Source organism: Melitaea cinxia, chromosome 13 (genome assembly GCF_905220565.1).
Source record: "Melitaea cinxia chromosome 13, ilMelCinx1.1, whole genome shotgun sequence".
Classification (NCBI taxonomy): Eukaryota; Metazoa; Arthropoda; class Insecta; order Lepidoptera; family Nymphalidae; genus Melitaea; species Melitaea cinxia.
The window spans coordinates 10,909,751-10,931,693 of NC_059406.1; the positions used below are offsets into that span (position 1 = coordinate 10,909,751).

Consider the following 21,943-nt stretch of genomic DNA (forward strand, 5'->3'; position numbering starts at 1 on the left):
CGGCTCGTTAATGCCGACAAAAAGTTTCACGTAGGATTACTTCGTGATGGATTTGTTTACGTATATTATTATCGAGATTTGTCTATAGGACAATTCTTGTTTCTATTTGCGGTTAGTTTCTTTTTAGATCTTAATTTTTTTCTTTGATAACTTCCCTATTCGATGCTTGGCATACCTCCTCCTTCCATATTATCATAAATATTGTTCAAAAGTGTTTTTATACTCGTATGGGTCTTAGACTTAACTTTTTTGTATGAAATTCAGACGATATTATTTTAGGTAGATCTTTATATTTAGGTATTACGAAAAATCATATCGAGATTATTGATAGCATTTCCGGTTCAATTTTTTCTAACGAATTCGCGTAAAAGAGGACCATAAAATAAATTAAAAGAACATTGAAGCATCATAATTTTCAAAGCGGGGCTTAAAATAGAATAAAATGTCAAAGAAATCTCATATTATTAGGAAGTTAAGAAGTTTTTCGTTTGAACCTTAAACTTTTTGTGAATGAAAACCAAGTCGAATTTAACTTTTTGTTCAAGATTAAATGTGATATTTACGAGTTAAAAAGTAAAGCAGTAGAGAGACACCGAAATTTACACTTTATATTAGACAAGATCACAAACAATTAGGTGGGTCCTCAGTTCACACGCGATTATAAGCGCTCTTGAAAAAAGTGCCGAGTCAAAAAGGCTTCACGCTTTAGCGAGAGGCAGGAGACTCAGGATACACAAAGGGCAGTAAACGTTCAGTACGGGCCTAAACAAACAAGGGTAGCTAGGAAGCTGGCTCTTTGTTTGCCGAGAAACATGAGAGTCAACACGCCGAACACAGAGACATCCAATTGTGAATACCAGCCGCCGGAATATTACCCGCTTCTCGATCGATACGCCAATTACGAACATTTATGTGACCCTATTAGTCGAACATTATGGAAATAACATTTAAATTAACTTTTTAAATTATTATAAAACATATTCCACGTTTAAGCTGATATCATTCTAAGTAAATGGCTTTTAAATTGATGATAATGACGGTTTCATGTCCCGTCAATCTTCTTAATTATGTTAGATACATAAGTACTTCACAGACGATTAAAACTAATGCGTACTATATTAACATCTTTTTCGAATTTACATTAATATATACCTAGTGTAAAATTGTACGACTGATGTTTTAATTATACCTACATGAAAGCACGTTCCTATATCGTATCATTTTAATATTTAAGTAGGTAGATACAAACTATGCTATTTATCAAGTCATTAATTGATAGCCAATACTTTTTGCAACTTCGTTTTTCGTTGATCGCGCAATTATGATCTGATTACAAAGCAACGCTGCCGGGCTGTCACGAGTAGCGACCGAAAGTATCTACTCGAGATAGTCAACGCTCTCGATATCAAGATAACGATGTCTCTCGCAACGTGCCTCTCACCCTCTATATTCTCTCGAATCGACTTGTTTTTGCCGCATAATTATATCCATTTGTTTAAATGAATATTAATGTCACGTCTCGACCCTCGCTCAGACATCGATTATTAACAACGAATAATAAATACATGGAACGGATCCTAAAGTGAATAGATAACGATTTTATTTTTTGTATTACACGGTGAGTTAATTACACAGTATTCGCTACTCAAACGAGAAACGACAGCAGGTGGACAGTGGTCAGCGGGCACGGGATTGCATTATCGACGTGCCAGACACTAATATTCTGCGGCAGGCTCTATTAAACAATTATGATCAGCGAATACGATACGAACAGACAATAAAGTCGGCCGGTCTGTTGTAATTGTTTATCAATTCAAATGCCATTTTGCCCGAGAATTATTTATAGCTTCGCCGTAACAACTATTTCGCTTTCAATACAATAGCCCTCTACGTGCGACTGTTTTGTTTAATAAAGTGGAAACTTAGCAAGAGCGCTGCGGGTAAGATAAGCTGAACGCGGCATGCATAAATAATTCATAAAAGAGTTGGCAGCCATTAATGAAGGTCGAAACCGCAGTGGAGGCGACCGCGTCTACGTCCGTTTGGTTTATTTCGCGAACACAATCGCGGTAAAAGTTCATCGCACAGAGTGCTCGCCTCGGGGGAGCGTAACTCACCAAGTTACTGCCGAATGCCAACTGCCGACCACCTACTTAAATCTGGCTAAAATTACGACTGTGTAAGTTATTTCTACTTTAGTTTGTTTGTACAGACTTTATTTCCAAATAATATTAACTTAAAACTATTTCATTATTCTAAAATATCTAATTTAATAATCTTACTTTGAAGTACCTATTTGGATTACCAACATTCTATATTTTACCTTCAATCAACATTAAAATCTAAGAACAAACAAAGCGTTTGACAATTTATTAGACCTAATTGATAGGTAGCCAAACTGAAACGTTTGTCGCTTGTGATTAACAAACATCTAATTTGTATCCACATAACGGGTACGAGTGTTGCCTAAGGGGGGGGGGGGGGGAGTATTTTTTTAATATTCGTACTTTAATACGGCTTAGAAATTGTGTTCAGCGAAGCGAAACATTTGCCCACGTTAAACGTTTTTATTTTTCTCACTACAAAATTAATTATTATTGTTTTAAACCTACGAGTACATCTAATATGACGGATTTAAATACAAATATGCTTTTAAGTTTGTTAAATATTGCAGAACACATAACTAAGTGATTTTATAATGAAGAACCGAGATTGGCCCTGCGGATTAGGACACGTGAGTTGACAGCAGACGAAAGCGAGTAAAAATTGGAACCCTTCAGTTTTCTCCTCCAATCCTCTACTTTTTTACTTTTTATACCAAGATGAAAAGATTTGCCCAGCGGCGCTTACGGACTGTTTAAATGTAGTGTAGTATATTATTATGTAAATAATAGTTTTAACACAATCTATAAAATACATAAATTACGTCATAACTTAGGGAGGTCCAGGAACTGTGACATTGTGTGACAAGGGGTGGTGAGGGGTCCAAAATTTTGTGGCATCACATTTCAAAATATAATACATATATAATTAGTATAAAAATAATTATATTTTTCATACCTAGATGTTAATTTTATTAACACCCGACGCCAAAAGAGGGGTGTTATGAGTTTGAAGTGTCTGTCTGTGGCTCCGTAGGTCGCTAACGGATGAAGCGATTTCAATTTAGTTTTTTTTGTATGAAAGGTGATTTACGGGCGAGTGTTTTTAGATAAGTATTGTTGATGATAATCGGTTGAGTCGTTTAAAAGTTGTGGGGGGTGAAAGTGGGGAAGAATAACCGAATGTCTGCAAATATAATTTAGTTGGGTCTCAAATGAAAGCGCATCACGTGCGCATTACAAAATAACGTGTTCAATGAAAATCGGTTGAGCCCTGAAAAAACTTTGGGGGTAAAAGTGGGGAAAATACCCAATATCTGTAAATATATGTGGTGGGGGAGGAAAAAGAATATTAATGACTTAATTGAAAGTGTTCTTAGTTTCGTTTGATGAGAAAATTGAGAAAAGCTGTTAAAGTTATGGTTATGGTGTCAGAAAATTGGGACATGGAAATACAATTGTCAAGTGAAAGTATCAATTACTACATCTCAGTCTTTGTTATTCTGCTAAAGATACAAAATCTACATTATAATAAGTGTACTTATACAAAGTATAAAATAAAAATTAAATTAAAAAAAAAAACCTCCGACCCAATAACCTGAGTTGCCTTTAAAAAGTAAAAAATAATTAAAGAAACTCAACCTTAAAGTACCTAAGTATGTACGAGTATTAATAATTCTAAAAAAAATACATCGACCCATCAATTTTTCAACTGGCCATCAAACGGCAACTCAGGTTATTGGGTCGGGGTTTTTTATATTTGGCAAAACAACGTTTGCGGGGTCTACTAGTGTATAATATATGTATTTAGCTCTTCTCTATATATATAATTTCCTAACTCAACGCAAACATTTTTTAATCCGCTGTCGCTTTAGAGCTATGCTCTCGGGCTCGTCGCGGGTAGGTACTCTGAGTGCTGAGACAATAAATTGTGACGTGCAACCGCGAGCGAGATCCGCATTTAGGTCAGCGCCTCACAAATCCGCACAGAACGCCTCGTGCAGCGTCGCATCAACCGCATCGCAAGTAGTTTTACTACTGCAGCCAGTCGACAGGCTCTTCTCACTGAGAACAACTTGCAAGAATCCTCGCTCTCGTTAAATATTTGTAAGAAATTAATTGAAAAGTCGGTCTCCAACCCGCCTGCCCAGCGTTGTGACTATGGGCAAAACACATGAGTTCACGCCATTTTTGGCGTGAACTTGTGGAGGCCTATGTCCAGCAGTGGACTGTGGTAGGCTGAAATGATAATATGATGATGATGATGAATTGAAAAGTGAATAATTAAAAAAAACTATGTATTATAGACACGTATTATTTTGTTTTTTCTATTATAAATTTTACTCATTTAAAGTCTTTAACTTCTTTAAACCATAACTAAAAACATATATTTCGAATAAGTATCCTACACCAGAGAGGTGTTGAATTATCAATTTTATTGCACACATAATAGGTGAGAGCGCATGTAGCCGACATACGTGTGTAGATATATAGACCCGTGAACAAATGGAGCGTCACCGCAAGATGCAACTCCAGATTAAAAGCTCGACCGACTGAACCACGTGAAAATCGTGCAAAAAGAGAAGTCACCCGCGGCATTAGCGGATGAGTGTCGGAGCCATTAGTGCGCCCTCCTCCCGTGTCTCTTTCACCCTGCCTCCCTTCCCCACGTACCTCTTTTATTTCTCGCGCGGGGATGAACTCCTTAATGACAAACCTTACTATATCTTTTGTGGAGAGCCCGCAAAAGTACGTATTTTGCGGCCCTTTTGTACGATCTTTTATATTCCCGCGCTGCGCGCAGCTGTTGTTCGAGAGTTATAGAGTAAGATAGCTATACCTGACTATACTTACTTTCTCATTTGTAGGAACCGAGAAATACTATTTTTGAAATATGAGAACTGTAAAAAGTATTTTTATAATGAACTGTTCGTATAAAACATGAAGAGCTTAAATAAAAGGTTCAATAAAACATGTACGTATACCTCCTATACTACGTTTGTGTAGCTTAACGCGAATTGAGTGTTTAATTAAACAATATTTAATTTGCACATACCTTGTAAATGTTTGCAATTAAAATTCATTGTTTATTGGATGTATGGGAAAAGTAAGATCCATACGAAAACTACTGTAATTTTAATTGCACCAACGGAGAATCGTTTTATGTTCATGACTTTCTTATTGCGAATCATTAAAACTACCACAAGGTACTTACGTATTATCAGTTGATTGCATTTTAAGTCTTTTAATAAGAAATAACGTAATAATAAAGAAACTATAGTTATATTGAAATTAAAAAAAATACTTAGGTGAACAGCGGCAGATTATGTGTATAATCTACTCGAGTAGATTCCTTACGTGTCACAAAAAAACAGATAATTGACTGTGTTTATTGACTTTTCATTGTTATTTAAATAAAAAAATAGTGTATATTTCTTTAATTATTGGGTAAACATTTTTAAAATGAAGTAGGAGTTCTTGTTATTGTTTTGTATGAAATTACTGACATTTTAAAAAATGTGTTATTATAATTATGATGATGGTGTTAAATACCAGAACTATCAAAGACAAAAAATATGTTTTAATAATAACTTTATGTGACTAATGTAATAAGCAGGCTAGTCCCCAGATGTTATGCGCGCTGATACGCGTGGTGTCGCGTCGAAGTCGGTGGACGCGACGCGCTCGGATGTAATGTAATTTGCGGTAATTCGGGCGCGTCGCGGCTTGTCGCGTCAGTTGCCTGTGTTATATAACCGACACTAAATTTATTTACATTTCGAGTTAATATTTTCGAAACACTTCTAATTTTACAATGTTAGTATTTTCAATTTAATTTTTCGAATGCCTAAGTAACCCTTATTTGTAGGAACGAAACGATAAAAATAACGATATTGTAAGCTTGCGTTTGACACTTAAACATTAGCTTCTGCCCGAGACTTCGTCCGCGTGAAACAGGAACTATTTTGTCATACATGATTTTTGCGAAACTGCAGCGCACACAGCGAAAGCTCTCAGAAGGAAAATACCCCGATTTTAAAACATTCTTCATTGGTGGTCCGCTTTTATTAGAATTGCCGTGATGATATTATAACCAATGGGCTATCTAACACTGAAATAATTTTTCAAATCGGACCAGTAGTTCCTGAGATTAGCGCGTCAAACAAACAAACAAAAAAAAAAAACAAACCTTACTGTTATTTTTTCGGGAAAATATATTTTCATTAAAAGTTTGGATATAATCTCAAAACTAAAAAAAGTAAAATTTGTATGCTTTTTACATACAATCTATAGTTATATAAAGCTAATTTAATGCATCTTGCTATTTAATGAATAGCTATATACGAGTATATGTAAAGTACACAGATCCGAAATCCAAAATATGTTAATTTTCTTGAAATACAACATAATTAAACGAATGTACAGCCACAATAAAGTAAAGCAAAGCGAGGTATAAATTACTAGGAGTACAGGAGCGACAAACAGTCCATTTAGCGTGGAATGAAAGTACAATTTGTGTCGGCGCGGCTCGCTGCGGTCTGCTGCCAGCTACCTAGTATACTATACGAGTATAGTATGCCATGCCTATTTCATAAAAACAGAATTAAAATAATAACTGAATTAGATCTGCCTAGTTTTTCTATTTACTATTAGTATATTGATTCGGGTAGGTATAATAGGTAAGTAAAATTGATTATGTAAGTACCTAAATAGATATAAAAAGTTGTTTGTCGTTTTATTCTATAAAACTAAAAAAATGAATATAAATCTTCAGCCATTAAGGAAAGATTGAGATAATATGAGGAAAAAATTCAGACTCGTTACTTATACGGACAAAACAAATCAGACTAACAAAACAATCAATAAAAATATTCATAAGGTGATGTTAATATAAGGTGTCGTGTTGTAAAACCACTTTCAAAAAGGTTCATTATGTTAATTCGTTCTCGATTCACTGCGAATCTGTGAACAAAATTAATGTGCATTTAAACGGAAAATACGAACGAAGCCAATAAACGAACGGCTCGGGTAACACGGCGATTTATCATTTCATTTGACCGCATGCATATTGTTTATAGTGTTAATTTTATTTGTTAGCCGGAGCCGGCCAACTTATCGGCTACAATTATAATACGCTATTATCGAATCGAGTCGCTGCCGCTCGCGATGGAATGTGGAAACATTTTCGAATATCTATTTGTATGTAAAACGCGTTATAAGCTTTTAGCGGTCGGGTAATAATTGATTACCCCATCTTTATTGAATGTTAATGTTCGATTCATTCATAGATATTTGGTAATTATACTCGTTATTTGTTTTCATTTCGTACTTTATTCGCGTCTTTTATGTTAAAATACATTTAGTCGTCTCTAGCCTCTTTTGCTAAGAAGACAGTAATTAAAACTCAACTTGTCATGCTTCTTTTGAGTCTTCTAAGTACCTAAATATCTGGGTGTAAATCTTAGAGCACTGCGCTGTCTTAGATTTTGTACACGATTTTTTTCATAACGGTTGAGATTAATTTTTAAGACAAATTTAGTATGTATACCTACTTTAAATTTAGCAATCCCGTCCAGGGAGTACTTTATGTCTTTATAAGACTATATGAGTCAATACTCATCAGTCGTTGAATATGAGATCATAAAGCAATAAAAATAATTATTTATTTGATAATAATTTAATTCGATAGTGACTAAGATATTCACGAACGTGATTATGTTGCAGACGGAGATCGCGAAGAGATTAAACGCTATAATAGCGCAAATATTACCTTTCCTTTCACAAGAACACCAGCAGCAAGTGGCGTCGGCGGTCGAGCGGGCGAAACAGGTCACCATGACTGAACTCAACGCCATCATTGGGGTAAGCATTTTAGAGATCTTCTCTACTCATATTAACACTTTACAGTTATACCTTATAGAGGTTCACGAATGTGAACAAACGAATACGATTTTATACACGTGAGCCACTTAAAGGAGTAAGTAATAATGCCGGTTCATTGTTTAAACTGTACATTCCTGGGTTTTGAAACTAACTGATATTAATCAAGGTTTAGATTCCTAAACATAGATGTATGTACTAAAAAGGAACCTATATTTTTGTTTTAAATTAGTCTTAGCTTTTAGATACCTGTTGTCTATTTAAGTACCACAATTAAATTTTAAATATGTTTTAATAATGGTAAAAACTTAATTACAAAAAAAAAAAAAACAAAAGTATTTTATTTTCCACTTGGGTCACAAATAACTAAAATATTAGATTATCCACATTAGCAATTTTATACTTCGCATAAACTTAACATCAGCAGCGACAAATATTGAATATAAACTGTTGTGTAAAATTTTATATTTAAGGAAGTTTACCTAAACGATATACCCATTTGCACATTTTATTAACACATTCATTTTTTCCGCGTAAAATAATAAAAAAGTCGATAAAAAAAATGTCAACAAGCTTAACCTTGTGTTTATTCATGCGCGTTTGTGTGTCGTACGACGCGACCTTGCATTGGTACGACCGCGAGTTAAGAAGTATATTTTTTATTAATAGTCCGAAACATTTTGCTCAAATTCTTATCAAATAACACGTGTCCTGTTTTTACTAGTGGGTTTTAAATATGCCTCGGAATGTTCATGCGATCCCCACACAGCGTTTACAGATCATGGCAACTGTCCAAACATTTCACGCCTCCTGTCGCCGGCTTCTCAAACTCTCTTTAATATCAAGACTACCGTGCGTATTGATTTTAAGATATTCTTACCTATTGAAATTTAGCGATTTTTTTATTAAACTTTAAAATTAATATATAACGTGATAATTCCACGTGATTTTGTAAATATTCCACACACATCCTACCACCCTATAAACTATTACGCATAATTTTTTAAAATACTATTTAGATAGATACATACTCGTACATCACATAAAATAAAGGACGCGTTCTAATAATACAAACTTTAACAATTTATTTGTTGAAATTGGTAAGAATGTGTGACGTAAGTTCATTTTGTAAGGCACGCGGCTTTCAACAGGTCGAAAGTTCGACGGTCGTTAATTAAATGATCTAAGCCGCGCCACTCGACTTGGCTGCGAGCCAACAACGTCGAATTAATAAAATTGCCACCGAGTTGAGTTATTCTATGTTAAACTGTACAATACATTTTAATTTATAAAGTCGGTGGCCTCTTATTTTTACACGATCGCAGCGTTTATTATATATAAATATTATCATGTTTCGCACATTCAAAATATCGTTAACATCTGGTGGAAATGTAATAAATATATTACTTGTAAAAACTAAACATAACGTATCCGACATATAAAAAGATTCCTGCGTTGAGATATTATTTGTGTTCTGATTGTATCGTCAACTAATTTACAACACTCCAATTGTGTCTAAGCCGTTAAATATAATAGTGAGGACTTCATTGCGGTCTATTATTTCAATAGAAATTTTCGTAGTCGGATGCCAAGTCATTAGAGCGACCTAATCTCGTGACGTGTAAAGCGAAAGAGACGAGCGCAAGGTTTACGGCGACGACTTCCAAAATAAATCACTTCAACTATAATGAGTTCGAAAATAAAACGGTGAAACTCACTCGTCTCTCATCGGAGTGCGGCCGATAGACTCTTGTTAATCTTGAGTCCTGGGCGCCGAGCCAACTCGATTAGTACTCTCAGAGCTCGCACACTGACGACAATGTTTCCACCTTTGCTAGACACAGATTTATATTTTAAGCTATTTTATAATTAGTGTAGCCATTAGGTTGTGCTGTATCAATCAAATCGTTGGCAAACACGTAGCAACAGGAGATTACCCATATTTTCAACGGAATGTGATTTGTTACTTTTGGTCTTGAATCAACAATCTCATGAATTATTTAACACGTCCTAAAGAGCTTTTGCCCAGTGAATACTGGCTAATTACTTGAAGTGTATATGATGTAACATAAAAAAAATGTAACGCGATATGTTTACATAGCTATATATGTACACTGTAAAAATTTTTTGTAAAATTATCATTTTTTTACTCAACATGAGATGGCTAAATTACTAATCAGTGTGTATGAATTCAAATTATAACACATTTTGAGTAATTTTCCAAGACATATGAGAAAATTTGCTAAGATGCGCTTTAATTTTACAATCTTAGAGTATAAATCTTACTTGTATTGTAATTTCACGGAACAGTTTATTAAATTTTAATAACAAACTTTGAAGATTTACCAAAATTTTTAGTAATTTGAGATACTATATTTTTTTGTAAAATTACCAAATATTTTATAATTCGAATTACTGTGAAGTGTTTAGAAATTTACAAATTTTGTTATTATTTTTACAATTTGAACTGTAAAATTACACAATACATTGTAAAATTACTAAAAAATACTATTTGTCTGTTGCCATGTATAATTTTACTAAACAGGTTATCAATTTTCGATACCAAGCTCCTTAAATTTACTAACATTGTTTGTGTTTTGAATTACTAATTTTGTTGTAAATTTACAAAACAATATTGTAATTGAAACTACAATGGAATTATTGAAAATTCAAAAAATTTTTTTGGTATTTTTACTATTCTTATTGTAAAATTACACAATGTATTGTAAAATTACTAAAAAATACTATTTTTCTTTAGCCTTGTTTAATTTTACTAAACACGCTGTCGACTTTCGTTTCCAAGCTTCGTAAATTTACAAACATTGTGCGTATTTTAATTTAATCTGTGGTCTAGTAAGATTGTGAAACAATAGTTAAATTCGAATTCTAATGAATTCATTGGAAATTCAATAATCTTCTCATTAATTTTATTATTTTGACTGTAAAATTATACAGTGTTTTGTATAATTAACAGTATAATAGGGTAACTACTTTTTTAGATGAACCAAAATTGTTAGTATTTCGGTTTACCATAGTTTCTTGAAAGATTACAAAAAAAAATGTTTATTTACATATTATTGAAATTATTAAAAATTTATCAATATTTTTATATCATATTTATATGTAAAATTTTGATTTGAAAATTATATATAGTAAAGTTATGATTAATAAAGCATTTTTAACTTCCCTCTAAAAAAATAAAAAAAAAATTTAAAAATCGGGAAGTTATTGGTTTTACCCCGTTTTTCGAAAGTCGAGTTTTCATCATATCTCGACGTTTAAAGGCCCTAGAAAGCTTCCCTGACTATTTTTACGAGGGTGTCTGTATGTCTGTGTGGATGTGTGTGTGTACGCATGTAAACCCCCGAGTAGAAAAAAGGTCAGGCTCAACCAGATCATGTATCTGGACCGGATCAGGATAGGATAAGGTACGCCTGATCCGGCAAGCTCTATCAGGACCAGGTCCGGTCCAGACAAAGATAGCCTGATGTAAAATATAATCAAGTATGGTAAGGCATACTGGATCAGGACCAGGTCCGGCCCAGACAAGGATAGCCTGATGTAAAATATAATCAAGTATGGTAAGGCATACTGGATCAGGACCAGGTCCGGTCCAGACAAGGATAGACTGATATAAAATATAACCAAGTATGGTAAGGCATACTGCATCAGGACCAGGTCCGGTCCAGACAAGGGTAGCCTGATGTAAAATATAACCAAGTATGGTAAGGCATACTGCATCAGGACCAGGTCTAGATCAAATAAGAACAGCCTAGGTAGTAAAGAATATAGCCACTCCCTCTCTTCCCGTGGGTGTCGTAAGAGGCGACTAAGGGATAACGCAGTTCCACTACCACCTTGGAACTTAAGAAGCCGACCGATGGCGAGATAACCATCTAACCGCTGGCTTTGAAACACACAGGCCGAAGATGGGCAGCAGCGTCTTAGGTGCGACAAAGCCAGCCCTGCGGTCACCAACCTGCCTGCCCAGGCAACACACACGAGTTTACGCCATTTTTGACGTGAACTTATGGAGGCCTATGTCCAGCAGTGGATCTGTGTTCGGCTGAAATGATGATGATGATTTAAGTTGTATTTGCATCAAATCAGATTAATCTAGTGTGAATTTTTTTCAACTGAACTCAGCTAGCATAAATTTTATTTGTAACAATGGAATAAATAACAATTTAATTCAATTCAAGATATTTTTGACCAAAAATTTTAATGAATCTAATCGTTTAATATTATTAGTCTAGTAAATACCATATAGCTGAGTACATAATAATAACTATTTTAATCGTAATCTTCTACCCGCTTATATTTATATATTTAAGTATATCTAAATTTATTATATTTTTATATAAGTATTTATTATATTACTAGCTGGGCCCGCAACTTCGACGGCGTGGGATTTAAAAAAAAAATTGTTCAATTCGTAGTTATTCGTATTAAGTAGCCTAAGTTACTCCTTGTTACATCAACTATCTGCCAATGAAAGTCCCGTCAAAATCTGTCCAGCCGTTTCAGAGATTAGATAATACCAAATTCGATTTTAAATAATAATCAGAAGAAATTTCCATCGATTTAATGAAATATTTTTAGATTAAAAATATTAATTATTTATTCGTTTATTACTTGTTTTGTTACTTTAAACCAATAATTTTACTTGTTTCATTTGCATACCCAATTTCGTACGTAATTTGTTAACTCAGAATACAAAAAAAAACTGTGTGTTTGTTCTGTAATCTAAATTTGTTAGATAAATAAGTAGGTAGGTATGTGATTTTCCAAGTATTTTTGCTCCATAACTCTTGATATAAACCCTGCCTGATTAGACCTAGCTACATATATACTAATCTGTTATTTTGACTTTATTAAATTTCACTAACGCGTGCATAGTTAAATTTTAAGATAGCCGTCAAAAAATAAATAAATCAATGAACAGAGTTATTTTTCTTTACTCTTGATTTGAAATTCAATTCCAAGATTTCGACTTAATTAGATACTATTTTTATTTCCGTTTTTCATTAAATTTATAGAAACAATAATTACCTACATGACGTAAAGTTATTTTTATCATAATTATGATCGATTTATTCATTTATTGTATTACAAGCACAATTTGATAGTCTGTAGTTGTTAATTTGTTATTCATAGGTCACTTCAGCACCAGTCAATTGAGTATATTATATATAAAAAACTGCCTTTAATTTCTATTAAATAACATGAATATAATAACGAATATAACATAATATAATCTTGCATTGAATTATATACAATAAATAAAACTTAACGAAAATATTAATATAAATACAACATAATAAGGAACGAAATATAAGCAACAGCGTGTGACGTCACGAAGGAACATGTCGGATCTTGTTCACAGTGTTCTTCGTTAAGACGCACATCACTCACATCAGTGTTTCAGTGTATTAATCTCAGAAGTGATAAAGAATTTTGTGTCATAAAAAAGCGTTTCTTGAAAGTATAATTATATTTTTATATAACTTAAAAGTTATTTGTCGATTAGCATATTAATGTAAATAATATCAAGATTAAATAAGTTTAATACAAAAACTGAACCATATTAATATTGTGTTAAACAAAAAAAAAGTGTACTATAAACTTCTCTCTAGACGTTTGTATCGGTGTGTATTGTGTACATAATACGAACTTGTGGACTAATTTAGCTAGATAAAAATTTGTGTTGTGTGTAAAGCTTCGTTTTTATGTTTAATTACGTAAAACATTTAAGGTTAGTAAAAATCATTGAAAAAATACATTACAATTCTTTACTATTTTTAAAATAATTTTATATTTCAATAATCTGTTTTTTTCAGATGGTTTTTTTTATGCATTAGTTTTATTTTTAAATGATTCATCCAATAAAGAAATTGATATATTGAATATCGTGGTACCGGATGTAAATAGCCTGAATCATTGTTAAAAAGTACTAAGTATTGTAAATTATTACAAACGATAGTTAAAGAGAAGAAAGATAAAAATAAGAAGAAAGATAAATAAAAAGAAAGATAAGTTCAAATAAGTGGCACAGCAGGTAAATTATTATTTAAATTATAGATTTTTAAGAATTGCTATTTCATTGTCATAATAATAAGAAAGTAATTCACAATTACAATTAATATTATCAGAAACAATGGAAGAGGCAGAGGAAAAATTAATAAGATTAAAAAGAACCCCTATTCTTCTCTACCAATAATGAGTATTCTGCTAAAGCAAAAGCGGCTGCTGTTGAAAAAAGTTTCAAATTAAAAGCATTAGCAAAGGATTGATTCAAAATAGATAATATATTTAGCCAAATAGCTTTAGAGTTAACTGACGAATCCACTGAAATTGCAGGTAATATTTATTATTTAAAATGTAAATATTGTTGATTAATTTCTAATAATTTTTTTACGGTTTTTTTTTTACAAGGGATATATATTAATTGATATAAATTTATTTTTAATCGTTAATTTTTATACTATCAATTAAGTTATAATACTGAAATTTTATTTCAAATTTTTTCATTCCACTAGAACCTAAGAAATAGAAGCCAAAAAAATGTAACCAAAAAATTGTGAAGAAACAAGCCTAAAAACATAATCTCGAATGGTCACCTACATCAATAGCGTCTTCGATATCTTCATCACCACTGTCATCGTTATGTAAACCTATGAAAATAAATAATGAAACTAAAAAAACGAATTAATGACAGTACTAACTACATTGTTGGCTCAAAAGGAAAAAAAATTAGTTCATAATCTACACCATGCCACCTTGATCATCTTCATCATCAACTAAAAGTAGAAAAATAAGAAAAATCAATTCGAGTTTGAAGGACATAAATATGCTTATGGAAATAGCACATGAAGACAGTATTATCAGCAACAATTGCTGATAATCCCTTTTCATCATCATCATAAATCTGAAACAGAAGCTGAAATGAATATATTAGCAGCTAGATCATCATCAACAAAAAATACTGTATCCAGTGGTAAGAAAAAAATATATATTGTTTTTAATTTATTAGGATATCTATACTTATTATAATTATTTACAAAATCATAATAAAGATTCCATTCTGAAATTGTGGAGTGTTGTAATCGTGATAATATTTATCTCTCAATATTTTGAAACAATTTGAAATTTAAATCATTGTGTTAGTTAAAAAAAAAAAGTAATATATAATTTATTTTCAACAGATTCTTTGCTGGAATGTATCAAACATAATAACAGTCTATCAAAACAATTAGCGAATTTAAAAGTCCATATCTGCTGACGTTCCCAAATCCTATCTGAAATAAAAAAATAACAGTACTCAGCTGTTAGATTTCAGTTTATTAACAGATCCTGAAGGAAATCCAGTGGTCCAAAAATTAGAATTTCCGCTATCAACAATGGAAGATATTATTTTGATAAATTCAATGAAAAATTAAAAGGCCAAAAATATAAAAATAAAATGGTAAGTTTTTAATAAACTATATTCTTATATACAAATATATGAAAGATCTAATATAGTTGCTCTATCTGACAATATTGAAATTGACATATTTGATAAAATGCTAATCATAATAATTAATTAATCATACAAATAATTATAATAAATTTTCTTTTCCAGAATAAACATATATACTTTTCTCTTGATGGAAAAAATACTTTTACCCATAATATGGGAAATATTACTCGTGTTTATATAACAAGAGATGTCATAATTATGTAGAAGTTAAAGCAACTTCAAAAAAAAGTTTTCAAAGATACGACTTTTTCACTTCTATAAAAAGTATGTTAATCATTATATAGTGCAGGATTACTATCATTGATACCTAATTAATTATTTCTTAATTATATGTTATTATTTTATACCTAATAATAATTATTTTTTACTATTACTAATTTAATTACGTACATGATTAATTTAAATTTTGTATTTAAGCTGCAGTAAGACAGAAATTCGAAAAGAATCAAGAAAGTATTTTCGATAATAAATTCCCTCAAGCATTGTCTGCAGTATTGAATAATGCTAATATATTAATAAAGATTGGGATGGGTACAGGGTATTCAGGATCAAAAAACTACCATCTAATGAAGATAAATAAAAACAACTAATCGCTTTTAATTTATTTACTTTTTTAAAATCTTTTTTTTTTGCCAAGCAAACAAAAAGAAAAATTAATTCATAATATTTAATAACAATCATTATTATTATTAACTTTAACATAAAAATAATTGATATTTAAAGTAAAAACAAAAATAAATAATACATTTGAAAAAAATAAATGGAAATAAATATGTTTTTTTTTTTCAATCGGATAAGTTTTATTTCTGTTTAAGTGCACAATAAAGTATATTGTTATGTTATGTTAAGTTAAATATATATAATATGTTATTTTAAATATACATAGTATGTTAAGTAACATAATATATTTCTTTTTTTTTTTCTGACGTGACGTCTAATAAATCGATTAACGCCGGCTTCGTTACGCTCATATGTATGCTTGTGCCGCATCTATCTGATCGGCCTATGCATCCGAGGAGATGTTTTGTTACGACGGTTTGCAGACAACCAAGTTTTTTAATAAACAATTTTGTCAAGACTGTACATTCGTGTTTTATTTAAAAGGACCGCTCTGGGCATACTCGATTTGGATCAAGCAACCAAGGACCGGACCGTGCATGCCTGATCAGGACTAGATAAGGCATGTAACGCAAATGATGTATCTGGACCTGACCAGGGAAACCTGATCAGGTCCAGATCAGGTATGACCTGAGATCAGGAAAACCTGATCAGGTCCAGATCAGGTTTTCCTGATCAGGTCCAGATACATCATCTGCGTTACATGCCTTATCTAGTCCTGATCAGGCATGCACGGTCCGGTCCTGACTAGGAAGACGAAAAAATTTCTACTCGGGCCTCTTATAACTTTTGAACGGCTTGACCGATCGAAACGAGACTCGTGGCATTCGAAAGGGTTCCACTCAACTTAGACTTAATTAAGTAGTATAGTTACAAAACAGCATAGTAAATTTACTAAACATTTTTATGATCAATTATTGATTAAAATTACAAAATTGTATAGTAAAATTACTAATCAAATTTTCTGTAACTGCTTGGCAAATTTCCAAAAATATTTTGTAATTTTATCAAACCCAATTCAAATGAATTGGTTGGTGTAGTTACGAAACTGCGTAGTAAATTTACTAAACATTTTTATGATCAATTATTGAATAAAATTACAAAACAGCATAGTAAATTTACTAAGCATTTTCATGATACATTCTTGAGTAAAATTACAAAACTGTATGATAAAATTACTATTTAAATCTTCTGGAACTGCTTGGTAAATTTCCAAAAACATTTTGTAATTTTCTCAAATTGAGTTGAAGCATTCTGTTTAGTAAATTTACTAAATTGTTTTGCGTTAAAACTTCCCACACATTTTTAGTAAGTTTACCAAAGAAATTTTTAACAGTGTATATATATGTTTTTCGTTACTATAAAATATGTCTACGTCTAATTTTATCTCTAATATTTGAGAATTTATCGATGACTTTGACATTAGTGCAAGTTCATCGTCCTCGGGACTTAAGAATTTACCTATCTATATATATTTTCTATAGATTCCTGAAAGGCCCCTGAGAAACCGGCAAAACGCAATATCGCTCTCCCCTATAAAACACTCTAATTTAAATAAAAAAGCGGCGCCACCTTCCGTATGTCGGTCCTTTTTTATTACGAACCTTTTTTATTTTCGGGTCAGCTAGGGATCAAAGGGGCTCTCCCTTGAGGACGCCCTCGCCCTCTTCGTCTGATTTGCGACCATTCCGTCGAGTGCCGATTTCTGAAGAGGGAATACTTCTCAAATTGGGGACTGTTTGCTCGTCTATTAAAATCACTTACCGGTCTGAGTGCCTCGATGAAACGACTTGTTTTGTTTATGTGACGTTTAACATTACTTTTATTGCTGTCGAAATTTTAATATAAATATTGTAATCTCGTATCGCGTTGTTTACTATTAAAGAATATCTAAAGAACATTGTGTATCACCCTTGAACAGCTTTAACGTTCGTAAATTCTATTACAATAGATAAAGCCTGTATCGTCTTTGTTGACGTATTTTGGGAGCTCATCTATTTTCGTTGTGATTTTATTCCGCATCGTCGAACCGAAGGGGTGGCTGGCGCCCTCCGCCAATGTATAATGGCTTTTCGATGCAATCTTCTTCTCATGCTCACCTATGACACAATTGTTCACATTGAAAAAATATTCACGTAACTCCAAGAGATCGACGAGACGTGCGACCTCTTGTCACAGATACGTGCTTAGAATTCGATTAGAAATTTCTACTATTAGAGTGAATAAACTGCGTACTAATTAGTATTTAGGGAGTAATCGATAAGCTTCCCAGGCACCTTAATCAGCCATATATAAGAGGCGATTGTGTTAGGCGTCGTTTATGCAATATTAATATTATCTCAAGAGTTATGTGAACAAACAAGAGTGCTCGTTGTGAAAATAGACCGTATCTGTTTCCCCGTCAATGGCTTTATAAACAGGCGCGTCGTGAAAACATTTATATCTAGTTTACGTCTCGCACTGGGTCCCGCACTCTGATAAAAATTACGACGGACATAAATCAGGGCGAGGGGTGCGGTGTGCGGGGCGGCCAGGCGGGTGGGAAACATGAATTTGTCATTTTTTCCTAGGCACGTTCGCGGCGGGTGATAAATATTGCATTGCAGCCGTTCGACGTTTCTTGTGCCCATTAACTTTGCGCTATCGACATTCTCGAATAACTTTGTTGGAGGAACAACATTTGAAATACATAAGTAAATAAAACAGAGCTGTACGAACTTTTTATTACTTATGTTTCGACTTCGGTCCTCTTAATATTTGCTAATATCTCAATTATTATTGACTAATTTATAGTTCATCATCATCATCATTACAGCCTATACAGTCCACTGCTGGACATAGGCCTCCACAAGTTGACGCCAAAAATAACGTGAACTCATGTGTTTTGCCCATAGTCACCACGCTGGGCAGGCGGGTTGGTGACCGCAGCACTGCCTTTGTCGCACCGAAGACGCTGCTGCCCGTCTTCGGCCTGTGTATTTCAAAGCCAGCAGTTGGATGGTTATCCCGCCATCGGTCGGCTTCTTAAGTTCCAAGGTGGTTGTGGAACCTTGTTATCCCTTAGTCGCCTCTTACGACACCCACGGGAAGAGAGGGGGTGGCTAAATTCTTTAGTGCCGTAGCCACACAGCACAACAATTTATAGTTGTGTTACTATATTAACTTTTTTAGAAGGTCCTAATTTTTAATAAGTGAACATAAAATACCTATAGGTACTTATATCAAAATGAGACCCGTATTAAACAAAAATGTGTAAATTTTATTTTATAGGGTGTTTACTTATAAATGTCTTATTTAATTGATATTATAATAATTCGTAGTGATAGTAAAGAAAACTGTTTCTGTATTTTTTAAAATATGCAAAGAAGTAACAAAGTAACAAGCCAGATACCTAATACATACTCACGAACACGTCGACTTGTAATCCAACGCCTCGGATTTATTCGATCCCGCATTCGGGTATATGTGTGTGATTAGACGCAATTATGTTGAAAGCTGATGTTGTAACAAGTGTTGGCGTCGCGTGCCTGCGCCTCGGGCTCACTCGCGTCTAATGGTGCGTGCTCGCCCGCTGCCCCACACCCTTACCCTCTTTGTAGCTTACACCGTCTGTAAACGACTACAAACGTCTTTAATTTGATCAACTTCGACGTACAGTCCGTTAAGTCACGACTTTCATAATTCGCTTTTATAAAATTTCATTTTGTTGAGTGTCAAAAATACTTTTAAGTTTCACCCTGCTGTAACTTGTTTTAAAAAAAGATGTTTTTCAAAACATATATATATTTTAACACATTAATTTTTTTTAGGTGAAAAAAGATAAACTAAAATTATCTTTTCGTATGGAATCTTTAAATAGCTCTAATGCGCCGGCAACTTTTTAATAACTGGCCTTAATTTATTTAAGCGCGCTAACTTTCCTCTCGTTGCTGTTAAAGGTAATATTATAGATTACAACGAACTTGTTCGTCAGTAATTGATAGAATTAAGATTAATCACATATTAGGTACCAACTAGTGTATCATCGTGGCCTCGGCGCATATTATTAATATAGTAGGTAATAATATTAAACAAAGCTTTTGTAGATGATATTTACGAGTAAATTATAAATGTCTATAAAACTTACAGCCATTTAATTTCGTATAATTAGATTAATTTACTAAAAGCGTTTAATTTGATCGGTAATGCTATAGGCCGGTAAAATGAATAAACTGTTTATTTAAAACTAACTTGCATGACCATAATATATAACTTCGATTTTAAAACTATTCATTTGGATCTTGAACTAATAAGGCACTAGTCTATTCCTATCTTTTTTATATATTGAAGTGAAAGTAACTGTAGTGTCTAAACAAAATATTCAACAACAAACATTGGACAAATATTTGAACACGATATCAATGAAACACGTGCTATAAAACGTTTAAACAAACCATAAAGCGTCGCGGAACTCGAGTTAGAGCATATATCGACGCGACGCGTGTTAATATGTTTATTGTAAAATATTTCGAGCGAGATTTGATGCGAAGGGAAATATTTAGCGTAAAAATCCACGCTCGGCGAACATCATCCATTTATAAATGGAGAATTATTCGCGGGCGTATAGACAGAGTAAATGTGCCGTAAAAACCCAAACGAGTAGAAAGCATTTTTTCACTACAAAAGCTTTTCACGCAACGCGTTTGCAGCATATATACTATATACGCTATAATTATTATTACTAAACGTGGCTTTGTGGGATATATGTAAATATAAATCCCATATATAATTTCGCTTTAACATAATTTTACTTGTCATCTACGTCAATATATTTTTTATTTAAAACTAATATTTAAAAAAAATGCCTATATGGCAATATTAATATAGGTACATTCTATTCAAACTCCCATCTTTTTATAATTGGAACGAAATTCCTTACGGCAGGCTTGACATTTGGCTGGGCGAGCGAACTGAAAAAAATGTGATACTAAAACCGTAAGAAAAATATATAACGGAAATGACGTAATATCAGTCACACGACTGTATAATATGACGTTTGTAAAACTAAAATATTACTAGTAAACTTTTTTTAAATTATTTATGTAATTTTATACTGTCGACAAAAATAAATAAAGCCATGTTTTTTTTATTTCACTTAATAGTTTGAATTATTATTATTATTATTATTATTTTGTTTGATTTATTTTATGTTATGGTATTTGTTATTTTCTAAAATACTTAATTTCCTAAATACTTTTATGTACTTAATTAAAAACCAATCAACCAAATTAAAAAAAATCAAGAACTAGAAAATATATATAAAATTCAACATTATTTTTTTTTTCAAATTGTGTTGCTTCTATACTATCCGAAGGAACTTCGTTCCTACCTGGTGTCCCATGACACCACATATTTTTAAAACTTTTAAATTATATTGAAAAATAAGCTCCTCCCCTTGTTGTCATAACCGAAACAACCAAATTTTAATTTATAGTTAATACAAACACCAAAAGTTGGCGGTAAGATAAGTAAACGGATGGCAAAGTCGTTAGGGGTAACGAGTTTCGAACCCCCGAGACCTGCTGGTATTTAATCACTTCTAAAGTAAAATGCACTTTGAAAAAAATACGGCGGTGAGATATGAACGCCACATTATTGTCATTCATAATAACAAGCGAGTGAAGTGGAGAAGGCGAGGGTGGAAGGGGCGAGACTGAGTGTGAGACGCGAGGCGTGAGTCTCAATAGCTCGGGTCGTGTCATGCCAGCCGTTTCGACGCGCCTCGGCTTTGTTTAGATATCTCTGGTTTCCCACCCGGCTTTCAGAAGCAACACCTTTAAATTTG

General features: G+C 32.8%; 1 protein-coding gene and 1 long non-coding RNA gene across 2 annotated transcripts in view; both read left to right on the forward strand.

Annotated features, from left to right (window-relative positions):
* The window catches only part of LOC123659111 (protein groucho-like), a 65,097-nt gene that overhangs the window by 18,329 nt on the left and 24,825 nt on the right, over positions 1 to 21,943 (forward strand). The window contains exon 5 of the mRNA XM_045594372.1: positions 7,827 to 7,964. Coding sequence (XP_045450328.1) covers positions 7,827 to 7,964 — 138 coding nt within the window. The remainder of the gene's footprint in view (positions 1 to 7,826; positions 7,965 to 21,943) is intronic.
* On the forward strand, positions 13,557 to 16,101 carry LOC123659113. The gene is made up of 7 exons (XR_006743978.1): positions 13,557 to 13,737; positions 13,823 to 14,040; positions 14,135 to 14,342; positions 14,522 to 14,979; positions 15,188 to 15,447; positions 15,604 to 15,765; positions 15,919 to 16,101. It is a non-coding gene; the product is annotated as an uncharacterized LOC123659113 (long non-coding RNA).